Source organism: Pelobates fuscus, chromosome 1, assembly GCF_036172605.1.
Source record: "Pelobates fuscus isolate aPelFus1 chromosome 1, aPelFus1.pri, whole genome shotgun sequence".
NCBI classification, from domain to species: Eukaryota; Metazoa; Chordata; class Amphibia; order Anura; family Pelobatidae; genus Pelobates; species Pelobates fuscus.
The window spans coordinates 183965564-183978778 of NC_086317.1; the positions used below are offsets into that span (position 1 = coordinate 183965564).

The 13215-nt window shown below is 42.6% G+C and overlaps 1 protein-coding gene across 2 annotated transcripts in view; it reads right to left on the reverse strand.

Moving 5' to 3' along the window:
• Positions 1-13215, reverse strand: part of ARL8A (ADP ribosylation factor like GTPase 8A) — a 117163-nt gene that overhangs the window by 12163 nt on the left and 91785 nt on the right. For both annotated transcript variants that reach the window (XM_063453170.1, XM_063453171.1), the window contains exons 4-5: positions 7650-7743; positions 7406-7473 (exon numbers count right to left, since the gene is read on the reverse strand). In XM_063453170.1, the coding sequence (XP_063309240.1) occupies positions 7406-7473; positions 7650-7743 (162 nt within the window). The remainder of the gene's footprint in view (positions 1-7405; positions 7474-7649; positions 7744-13215) is intronic.

A 13215-nucleotide genomic window follows, 5' to 3' on the forward strand; every position in this document is an offset into this window, starting at 1 on the left:
CTCCTCAACTGATTATAGTTAGAAGGTGAACGAGAAACAGGGATACATAGTTATACAACGGGGTACAGACCCCCTCAACAAAGAACAATTTCAATTTACAATTCTAATACAATCTCAAAAGCTGCATTAACTGAAAATATATATATATATCATTCAAACGAGCAAATCACTAAGATAGAAACTATTTTTCTTTTTAAAACTGTCAACAAGTTAAGTGTACAAATTGTTGGGTACATGGCATCTATGCAACATTCCTGTTGTACCTATGGATGTCACATCTGTAATGTCACTTTCATATTTGAAAATTATGAATAAAAACATAATAAACAAAAAAAATTAGAACATTTTTTATGCAGAGGGACAATATATACACGTGCATAATCCCATTCCTCATGCACATAAAAATACATATATGAACAAATAAAAATATATAGTTTATTAAAACATCCACATATTTCAACACATTTTGTTTTTAAATCTCCCACTAGAGATACCCAGACCATAAAGGCATGTATGTTATATACATAACACATGAATACAAAAACTGCATTAAAAATATTTACCTTTCAATAGACCACATTTGTAGGTTTTCTTATCTGAGGCCTTAAAGGATCACCATAGGGTCAGGAACACAAACATGTATTCCTGACTCTATAGTGTTAAAACCACCATCTAGCCCCCCTGGGTCCCTCATGCCTCCATAAATATAGTAAAAATCTTACTGTACTCAAGTCTGAAGCTGTAACTCTGCATGCTGTTAGACTCCGAAAACAAGCAGTCTGGTGACATCATCAGAAGTGGTAGCCTGATCCAATCACAATGCTTCCCCACAGGATAGGCTGAGACTGACAAGGAGGCAAATCAGGGGCAGAGCCAGCATGATTCAAACACAGCCCTGGCCAATCTCCATAGAGATGAATTGAATCACAGCTGTGTGGAGCGTTGCCATGTGGTATCATGGCAACACTTCCCCACAGCATTTTGCATGCGGGAGGACTGGAGAAAGCCTGCAGGCAGATGAGCTGCAGGCTCTACAGAACCCACAACCATTGAACCACGATGGTTGGCTATGTCCACCCCTCCTTCACCAAAGGTAAGAAGAAGGGGGGTGGACATGAAGATTTTATTAATTTATAGTATTATTAAAAAAAAAAAAAAAAAAGAAACCTGCACCCCTCACATACACACAGCACAGCATCCCTCACACACACACACAGCCCCCCTCGCACACACACACAGCCACCCCTCGCACACACACCACACACACCGCACTCCTCACACACACAAAACACCCCTCACACACACACACACAGAACCTCTCATACACAGCACTCCTCACACATACACACAGCCCTCCTCACACACAGTACCCTCATACACACGCTGCAACTCTACATACAAAACACACACTGTAAAACTAACTGCAGTCTGTGTGTATGTTCAGCAGCCTGTGTGTATTCAGCAGTCTGTGCGTGTATATTAAGCAGTCAGTGTGTATTCAGCAGTGTGTGTGTATTCAGCAGTCTGTGTGTGTATTCAACTGTCTCTGTATGTGCGTTTGTGTGTGTATTCTGGCACTGGCCTGAGATCCAACTCCCTCTAAACTTCCCAAGAAAGTCTATTTTTTTTTAGCTTACCTTATTGCACAGAACATATATTTTAGAATTTCTTATGTAATGCTCTGTTAGTTGCCTTGTAGACCCTAAAACAGCCGCCTGTGTATGACTAAAGTTTACTTAACAGAGCAGGAGATAAGAACGTCTAAAGTAAATGCAGTGTTGTAAAAATTAAACCATATTTTAATGGATGAAAAGTTTAATGGAAGAAAAAGTAAACATTTCCTTGTGGACCACGGTAATTAAGCCTACATTTCCATTAATGATGCTGTTGATCATTACAAACCAAAGGCTGGGAAAATTTATTCAGATTAATAAAATATTTCTGTAACAGGATGATAAATTTACTCAGCACTATATTCTACAGCACCCAGCAATTAAGACTCTACAGCATTTATAACACAGGTTTCTATAACAGTGCCTTCTAGTGACTTATAACATTACTACACCTCAGTCACAAGTTGAAAAAAGCATTTGACCATGGATTGTATTACATGACCAGGGCCGGACTGGGGATGCCAAGCAGCCCTGAAAAAAAAATAAGCCATAAGCCATTGCACCATATATTGTCGCATGTAATATGTAAGGCTATGTCTTGCCATATATATTGCTTTTTCTAATATAAAATATTGGTCCTTTCAGAGTAAAACGTTTAATTATACAGTAAGCATACTCACATGCAGACACAGACAATCTCACTGACACACACACGTTCATTGATACACAGCCTCATAGACAAACAATCTCACTGATATACATAAGCTAATTGACATAAAAACACAAGCTCACTCATTAGCAGGCACACACACACACACACACACTGCTTAATGTAGTGGTTCTGGTGTCTATAGCCTGTCCATGCAGGCTTTTGAATGTAAACAATGACTTTTTAGAGAAATTACAGTGTTTACATTGCTTCCTAGTGACACCTCTAGTGACAGTCACTCAGACGGTCACTAGAGGTGCTTCCTGTGTCAGTACTGCAGTGTGCAGCACCAACATTCATGGCCTCCACGCTCTGGAGGCAATGAACATTTCCCATACAGATACATTGATTCAATGCATCTCTACGAGGAGATGCTGATTGGTGTAGCGTTTTGCAGCCAATCCTATGGCAGAGCATTGGATTGGCTGAGATCATCAAGCTTGATGATCTCAGCAACAGAGGCAGGGCCAGTCGAGGGGAGACCAGCACGGCGTGGGAAAAAAAGGTGAGTAAAAACACTATTTTTAAACACACACAGACACACACATACACCATGACAGACACAGACACATATATACCGTGACAGACACACATACACATATACCATGACAGACACACACACATACAATGACAGACACATAGATATCATGTCAGACACACACACCCCCACCATGACAGACACACACACACACACCATGACAGTCGCGCACATACACACCATGACAGTCGTGCACATACACACCATGACACAGACAGACCCACACACACCATGACACAGACACACCATGACACAGACAGGCACACACACACACACCATGACAGACACACTCCATGACATAGACAGACACAGACACACACACACCATGACAAACACATACACACACCATGACACAGACAGACACACACACCATGACAAAGGCACACACACCCACACATCATGACAGACACACAGACATACACTCACACTGACAGAATGACACATATTACCCGTGGGCGACCGGCCAGGGGGTCATGCAGGGCAGACAGCTGGGTGTGCCGGCGGTCGCAAGGGGAGCTGAGCTGTCTGTTCCCCAGCGTGCAACTTAATGAGACTGGGGCCGGAATATGACATCATGAGAGGCCCTACCTGGGGCTGAACATGACTAAATCAGAGGCCCTACCGATCTCACTCACAGCGGAGGGGATCGCACACCTACACTCACAATTCCGTTTTTCATGGTGCACCGATAAACTCAAATACCTCGGGATCTGGCTACCCACTAATCTGACCCTACTATACCAGTTGAACTTCCTCCCCATCCTTTCGGTCCTACAGAACGACCTCCAGCGCTGGAGGGGCCTCTATGTCTCCTGGTTCAGCCGGATAAACGCTGTTAAAATGAATGTGCTACCTCGTCTGCTATTTTTGTTCCAAGCGGTCCCCATTTCACTACCACAAACCTTTTTCCGAACGATCTCCTCGGCGGTTCGACACTTTGTGTGGAACGGGAAAAAGAGCAGGGTGAGCAAGGCGATACTAGAACGCCCAAAAACAAGAGGAGGCGCAGGGCTAGTGGACTAGCACGCTCGCCCAACCACCAAACTGTGGGTCCCCATGGAACTCGCGCAGGCGGGCGGCACGCTGCCCTCTCGTCTCTGGCTAAGCACTCTAACGCTAGGATCCCTGCGAACTGGCAACCCACTGATTGACGCCACACTGCAAATCTGGTGCACACTGCGATACTCGCACCAACTCACGACTACGGACAGCCCTCTCACGCCCATAACGCATAACCCGGGGGTGGGAGGGGGACTAACACCCGCAGACGTCAGCGCATACACCGATACCGACTGTCTCAGCTTTCACCATCTCACACAAGGGAACCGACTTAAGCCTCTGGCGGACATCCTAGGGGACAAGGTACCCACGGGACTAGACACCTTCCATTACCTACAAATTCAATCATACTACAAGACCTTTCCAGCCAAACGGTGCTTACACAGAGCCACCACACAGTTTGAAACACTTTGCACAACTCGGTCTCACCCAGATAAGGGGGTCTCCAGGCTATATGCACATCTCCTCACAAGTGAACACCTGTCACACCCGAGATATGTATCCAGATGGGAAAGGGACACGGGGACCACGCTCACAGACCAGGAGTGGGAAAAGATCTTCACACTATCTCGTAAATGCTCCATCAGCTCCAAATTCCAAGAGACAAACTTTAAGATCCTTACGCATTGGTACAGAACACCAGACACTCTGCACCGTATGGAGGTGCGGAGACTGTTGGAGGTGCGGAGCTACAGACGGCTCCTACCTTCACATCTGGTGGAGCTGCCCCGAGATTACCCCCTTCTGGACTTCGGTCAGAGACTCCATCCAACAGATCACGGATGTTACCCTGCTTTTCCAACCCCTCTCCATGCTTTTACACCACACAGACATGTCGCTCGCAGCCTATAAAAAGTCCCTGCTAAAACACTTACTGACGGCAGCCACCTCACTGATCCCCACGATGTGGAAGCAGCGCGATGCGCCCACGCTCCGGCAGTGGATGGATAGGGTGGGAGAAATCTACACTATGGAATCCCTTACGGCAGCCTTGCAGGATAGACAGGAGAAATGTACCCGTATCTGGACACCCTGGCTGTGGCACATATCGGTTGCCGGGGCGGGGGGCCGGAGGCACGCAACCCTGCCCACCCCATCCCCCCCCCCCTCTCTCCCCCCTCCTTCTCTTTGTCCCGACGGACAGACTCGTTAAAGCCTCCGTAGAGACGCCCATCCTGACTTCCACACTGTGATCAGTTGTTATGGTAACTGCCACAAACCGTTCTTGTTCGTTCCGAGTGACTCACACTCGACCTACTCAGTCGTGGCCTTATAACCCTGAGACGACGACTCATAGCATAACTACTAAAAAATAGCAAGACCGCCATGATGCGGGTGGGAATTAGAGGGGCAGGACGAAAAGTTGAGATGAAGTAAGATAGGATGAAGTTACACGTAGCACTGTAGGGGTATAAATTTGTAACACTAAACAGCGAACAGGAACCTAGGTAGCCTGATATGTCTTACAGTAGGTTTACACAAGAGTTCAACAACACCCTACCACCCCTAATTTACTAGGGGTTATTCAACTAAGTATGGCAGTTGAGAATACTGCGCGCATTCACATGCTTAATATCTAAAATTATCTACTCTGGATTAACCTATGTATACCTGTTATATGCTTGTTGAAATGTATTTTCGTCATAATATTACTTGACATTGTTATTATGCATCTTGCTATGAAAACCAAAAATAAAGATTGTCAAAACCCGGTACTTTTCTCAATAAAGACACACTACTTTTAACCCTTCCTTAAGTCTGGCCTGATGTTTGGGTGGGAGATATAAACACTTTCACTCTGTTGGAGTAGGGAGAACCTCTCAATGAATATACTCAATTGGAGTAAAGGGGATCTGTTAAATACCATAACCACTACAGTCTACTGTACTGGTTATGATGACAGGAGTACTCTGGTACCTTCCCAGAGTAAGTGGTCAGATCACTAAAGAACGGTTTGGAAACTTACCAGGATCAGATGAGGACCTTGCTGCCTCCCCTTTTACTGGAAGCTCTGCCACTGAGCTAAGCCAGACATGTTGACAGTCTCAACCAAAGAGCAAGCCCACAAAAGCAGGGTTTGGCTCAGTGGAGCTTTCAGAGAACCAGGTGAGTTGTCAAATCATTCTTAAACAGTTTGACATATTACTCTGTGTGGGCAACAGAGCATTGCAGCTACAGCTTAATGTAGTTGTTCTGGTGAGTATAGTCAGTCCCTGCAGGTTTTTCAATGTCAACACTGCCTTTTTAGAGGAAAGGCAGTGTTTACATGATAGCCTAGGGACACCTCTCATGGCCACTCCTCTTACAGCCAATAAATGTATTTCATGGGGCAGTGCTGCACACTGAATCAACGCATCTCTATGAGGAGATGCTGATTGGCAAGGGCGTCTTTGGGCCCCGCCTCCTTGGCTCAGATCATCAGAATTTACTATCTCAGCCAATCCAATGCTTTCCTATGGTAAAGACTACCTTAAATATGCTGTGCAATTTTGGGCACCTGTTTTAAAGAAGGATCTTATGGCACTAGAACAAGTGCAGAGGCAGGCTACAAAATTAATGAAAGGAACCAGGTGAGTTATCAAATCATTCTTAAACAGTTTGACTTGTTACTCTGTGTGGGCAACAGAGCATTGCAGCTACAGCTTAATGTAGTTTTTCTGGTGAGTGCATTCAACGTCTTTAAGTACTGTATAATATCCATGGGGCCAATACAAACCATTGTCTAGAAATCTATTAAAAAACAGGACTCTACATAGGACACAAGGTCATGATTTAGACTGGAAGAAAGGAGATTTAGTCTAAGGCAAAGGAAAGGGTTTTTTAAAGTAAGAACAATAAGGATGTGTAATTATCTGCCTGCAGAGGTGGTTTTATCAGTCTACACATATGTTTAACCCCTTAAGGATACATGACATGTGTGACATGTTATTTTATTCCCTTTTATTCCAGAAGTTTGATCCTTAAGGGGTTAAACAGCAATTGGATAAATATTTGCAAACACATAACATTCAGGGATATAATTTTTAATTAGTGGGGAAAAAGCTTCTTAATCCAAGGAGATATGTGACTGCCATTCTGGGATTAAGAAGGATTTTTTTCCTAGTTTGTTGCAAAATTGGAAGCGCTTCAAACTATTTTTATTTTTTAGATCAACAGCAAAAACAAATATGAGAAAGGCTGAACTTGATGGGAACTTGACTCTTTTCAGCTACGTAACTATGTTATATGCCATAATGGGTTAGATTTCACTCCTGGACTGCCTCAACAGTCTAAAAGGCAACATAGGCCCAGCAAACCAATCTGACAAATTTCAATGTGTAAAAAATGACCCTATAAATTTCCAAATATTTGATGTGAAATGAAAGCAATATGTGGGTGCATTTAATATGAAAGAGGTAAATTATGGTTGAACAGACATAGTCAAATTCCAGGTTTTGTTTTAATCAGAACTTGGACCTTAAGGGGTTCAAATTTTTAAATACTCACATCCTCTCAATTAATTCCTTCTCATCCAGAGCCCCTGCAATGTCTCTCTTGTTTCCAAGCACTAAAACCTGAAAGAATATCAAAAGTTAACTGTAGAGGTGATAAATAAATAATGCAAAATATATCCAACCTTGCATTCCTTTATCTAAGTAGTACTAGATGTTCTTTCCCATAACAGCCTGTTAATGTATTAATTGTATCCAACAGTTTTAGGTCTTTTTAATTACCATATTCGAATTCTCACCGGTATTCCCTGCAATTGAGCCTTGTCCAGTAAGTTATGAAGTTCATTTTTCGATGCTTCAATTTTGTCCTGATCAGCAGCATCCACCATATAACTAAAAAAAAAATGTTAAGTTGTTATACACAGCTGTATCTATTACAATACAATATGTAGTGTGCTAAAATAGATAAAAATAAATATTTTCCACCATAGGTTGAATTTGAAGGAGTTGATTCTTTAATTACTATATTCTGGTAAAATAAAATGTCATAGAGGGCTTCTGAAGACATCATAATAAAGCACAAAACAAAAGGTAGTGTTGTGAGTTGGTAGTTTATAATGTGCCTTATTGTTGTCACACAGCAAAATATATGAAAAATGAGTAATCAGGAACATAATGTTTCCAGAAACTCAAGACACAGTTATTTCCCCTTACAAATTCTGCTTTATTGTATGTTTTACATTACTTTACATTTTTAGGTGTGACAAACTGCCCTTTTCAAGTGAGTCTGTCACGTTCTTGGAGGAACATTTTCTTTTCTTTGTTTTTTACTACATATTGGGGCTGATGTGTGTTGTAGTCCTTGCTGCTTTAGCGCAGGACTTCTCTTTTTGTATTTGTATTTACTTTGTATCACACAGCCTGGTTACAATGCTGCTACCCATCCCATGTGTTCCCTATTAAGGGTTAATAAGTAAAGGGGTGTATATAAAAAATACCCCTTTCTGTCTCATTAGAGATATCTTTGCCAGAAGCTCAAGGAAGCAGGCTGAAGGGTCAGTGTTAGGACCCGCTTAGGGGGGGTCTGCCTTGACGTTGGCAGGCGGGCATCCCTCCAATGGCCATTGGAGCAACTAAATGACCTCCATTTGTCTAAATATACATAGGGATTAAGGAAAAAGCGCAAGTAACATTTTCTTTTCTTTGGTTTTTACTACATATTGGGGCTGATGTGTGTTGTAGTCCTTGCTGCTTTAGCGCAGGACTTCTCTTTTTGTATTTGTATTTACTTTGTATCACACAGCCTGGTTACAATGCTGCTACCCATCCCATGTGTTCCCTATTAAGGGTTAATAAGTAAAGGGGTGTATATAAAAAATACCCCTTTCTGTCTCATTAGAGATATCTTTGCCAGAAGCTCAAGGAAGCAGGCTGAAGGGTCAGTGTTAGGACCCGCTTAGGGGGGGGTCTGCCTTGACGTTGGCAGGCGGGCATCCCTCCAATGGCCATTGGAGCAACTAAATGACCTCCATTTGTCTAAATATACATAGGGATTAAGGAAAAAGCGCAAGTAACATTTTCTTTTCTTTGGTTTTTACTACATATTGGGGCTGATGTGTGTTGTAGTCCTTGCTGCTTTAGCGCAGGACTTCTCTTTTTGTATTTGTATTTACTTTGTATCACACAGCCTGGTTACAATGCTGCTACCCATCCCATGTGTTCCCTATTAAGGGTTAATAAGTAAAGGGGTGTATATAAAAAATACCCCTTTCTGTCTCATTAGAGATATCTTTGCCAGAAGCTCAAGGAAGCAGGCTGAAGGGTCAGTGTTAGGACCCGCTTAGGGGGGGTCTGCCTTGACGTTGGCAGGCGGGCATCCCTCCAATGGCCATTGGAGCAACTAAATGACCTCCATTTGTCTAAATATACATAGGGATTAAGGAAAAAGCGCAAGTAACATTTTCTTTTCTTACGTTCTTGGAGGGGACTACTTGCCAGCCTTTAACCCTGTGACTATGGCCCCTGCAATAGAACTGGCTAAATTACACACACACTACAGCCCCTTCAAACAGGCTCTGTTCAGAGACCACCCTGGAGCTTGTTAACACCTATTAACAACTTGGAACGTTTCTCATTGCAGTGTTCTAATTGTTCGTCTGGGTGGCCGCGATTCCTATGAACAACAATGAGATGGTGGCCATCTTGTTCGCATGAACGCAGGCAGCGGAGTTTGGGTATGAATCTCATGGAACTAAAATCGGACACAGAAACTCCCGAACACCGCTGAACTTCCATCATTGCCTGCGTTCGTTTCTATTGAGCTTAGAGGGGCACTGTTCAGTGAGATCATTCGTCTAGATGAAGGGAACAAGCTCCAGGGTAAGACTAGTGACTAAGTTCGGTAGTTTATTCATTTGCAAACTACCAAACTAGAACGGCCGCAAGCCCTGATTCTCTGGAACGGTTTTGGGCATGAAGCCATGCGTGTGGTCGGTCAAAAGAGACTTCCAGGAATTTCCTGAACCCTTGCTTTGATCTGGGTGATTTTTGGCTATGTTATTCACCCAGATCAGGGATATGGGACTATGTTGTATTTTAGGGTACTTATTAGACTTTATAAAAAAAAAATGTGTTTTTTCTGTCTAGGGATAATTAAGTTATTGTATTATCTACCTTAATTGTATCACAGGCAGATGGGAGGGATTTTGTACTGTATGTGGTAGTGTCATTTATTGTTACATTGTTTTGATTGGCTTGTATACTTTGTGTCCCTTGCCCAACAAGGTCCACCTGGGCATTGACCTTGTTGGGAATCTTGTATAAAAGGCAGTGTGCCTACATTAAACTGCTATTCCAGCTTACACTCCAAAACTGTGTGTCGTCCTGTTTTTGGAGGGAAAGACGATTTACTCCTGTGTCTGCTGTTCCAGCTTGCAGGAGATTCAACGGGGAAAGTCCTTGTAAGGACTACAGCTAATTCTTCATTCTGTTCCAGAGCTCCCAGGAATGAGTGTCGTCCAGTGCCTGGGGGTGTCAGAGCTAATTCCTCATTCGGCTCCAGGAAGGAGGTGGCGGTTCCAGGACCCCAGTCAAGCCACGGCGACTGAGGGCAAGAGTTCTGAGGTTTTACCCATTGTTCCAGCTAGGAAGCAGTCCTTGGCAGAGGTACCCAGTCAGGGTACCAGGTGATCTGCTACAGGTTAGTATTAGAGTAGAGTATGGGTTAAGGGTTAGTGAGGTGATCCGTGTATCATTGGCCATTCATTACAAGTAATACATGTATTTGTGCAGTATAGGAATGGAAAACATGACCTGTCTAAGCAGATCATAGAATATATTTTATGGGGAAATAATGCCATGCATATCTTTTTTTATTAATAGATGCTCAGAGATTTTTAATTAATATCTTTTACCAAAAAAATGAATCACTTCTTATTTCAGTGGTATCTACCACATCTCTGCACCCCACACAGGGATGTGCAAATGAATCCAAAAATACATACATAAATCCTAACCATATTCCTAATTAACAGTTAGATAAATATAAGCCAAACACACATATCCTCTAAAGTATTTTATAATATCCATAACTCTTTATAGTAGAGAGAAAAAAATAACAGCTCAAAAAGTATTATTATTAGAGGGATGTATTGGCATGTAATCCTCTCTGCACACCTGTTTTCCAAAAAGAAAAAAAATGAACAAAAAAGCCCCAAAAAATTTAAAAAAGAAAAAGAAAAATTGCAAGCAAAACTTTGAGTACTCAAAAAAGTAAATAGATGTCAATAATGGTTGGATCACAACATTTAGGGTGTATTGTAGAACTGGAGTATATTTTTGTTGTTAACCTTGCAAAGTTTCAAGAGGATTCCTATAATCTTAACCGGATAAGTGTTGATAACATGTTTCCACAGGTTGCTGGAGCTGTCCTGTTACTATGAGTTGATGCAGGTTGATTTCGGGAGGTCAGGTAGATAGATACCATTTAAATAAGAATTGATTCCTTTTTTGGTGAAAGATATGGATTAGAAATCTCTTTGAGCATCTTTTATTGGAGTGCGGTATCAGTTTTAATTTTTTTGGAATAATTTAAGGTTTATTACAGGTAGGGAACCTTGATACTCGCACTGTAGTACGGTCTGAGTGCCAACATGTATTTTTGCTCCATTGCAAGTAGGGAGATCAGCAGTGAGGCCAGAGGAGTCCAGGAAGCTTGCAGTTCCCACTGTACAGACTGTGTGTGTTGCAACCCAGGTTAAGCAAAAGTGAGTTGGGATTAAACATTTTTGTTAATAATCATTTATTTTAATACACTGGCCCTTCACAGGTACTTTAGCTATTATCCCATACAGCCCATTTCCCCCGGGCAATACAGCCTATATCCCCAACATAAACACACACACATTAGAGCCCTGAGCCCCCTACACACTATAACCCCTATACCCTCTCACTACAGCTCCTCAGTTTCTACTACAGCCTTTATCCCCCGAAGAGATATCTACTAGAGTCCCTATGCCCCTCAGACGCACACACTACACTATTACATACACTACAGCCCCTACTAATCCCTACACAACAGCCCCTATTTCCTCTACCCACCCCTACTTCAGACACTACTTCTCCAATTTATCGTTGCACAAAAGCAGCTATATCTTCCACATATACTATATATCCTATTTATAAATCCACATTACACACACCTGGTGCACACAAACACTTTACACACAGCCACCATACACACACATTCTAACCACATACACAATGGGGTGAGGGCAGAGGGAAAGGCTATGGAGGCCAGAGAGTGAGACATTTAAGGATAATCACTAAACTCTGAATTTTTGCAAGTGAATCTGAATAGAAAACCTGAGGCGAAAGGATTTGACTACAACAGAGTTGGAGAATTTTTCCAGATCAGCTTTGTAGCGGTGCGCTAGTCTTAACAGGGACTCTCCCCCGCTGGTACTCCAATAGTTACTCAGGAACAAGCAGGATTCTTCAGGAATACAGGCATAGAAGCAGAATTTTACACAATTCTCCCATCACCTTTCCTAATAACTGGACGACACTCTAAACGACAAGACAGTGTCAGAACTGCTTCGTTCGGGAGCCGAACCGCTATCCATCTGATATTCTGCCATCACTTCGGTAACAAGCACAGTCTTTTTCTTGTTACTTGCTGGGATGCCTCTTGCTTCTAGGAGATCCTTTAGCGTGGGCCGTTTGAGAATAGAGTAGTCGATCTCCATCCGTGGTCCATTAGTACTGCTGACTTCTATGGTACTTGTTCCTTCGTGAGCTCTGGATCCCATCGCTGCCACCAATGTAGCGGAGCGCTGGTCTTAACTGGGACTCTCCTCCGCTGGTACTTCAATAGTTACTCAGGAACAAGGAGGATTCTTCAGGAGTACAGGCATAGAAGCAGAATATTACACAATTCTCCCATCACCCTTCCTAATAACTGGATGACAGATTCAGGTGCAGAACTGATCTTTAATGGGCCATGTGGGGCCTTTTATGCAGGTTTTGCCCAAAAGGTTACAACCCAGGTGGACCTTGTTGGGCACAGGTAAAAACAGTAAAAAGCAATAAACACAGAGTAGTAATGAGAATGTAATAATTGTGTGGAATGTCGTAATGAGTCACTCCCATACATTCCAAACAATCCTCCCCTCCCCTGCTTATGAGATAATTGAGTTAATTACTGTATCAACTCAATCATCTCCAAACGAAAAAAAAAATAATTTTAATACATTTTCAGAAGTACCCTAAAACCCTATCCTATCCCCACAATTCTGACATCCCCTGATAGCCCTGATCTAGGGGAGCAACATACTGAAAAATCACCCAGATTGGTTCAGGGGTTCG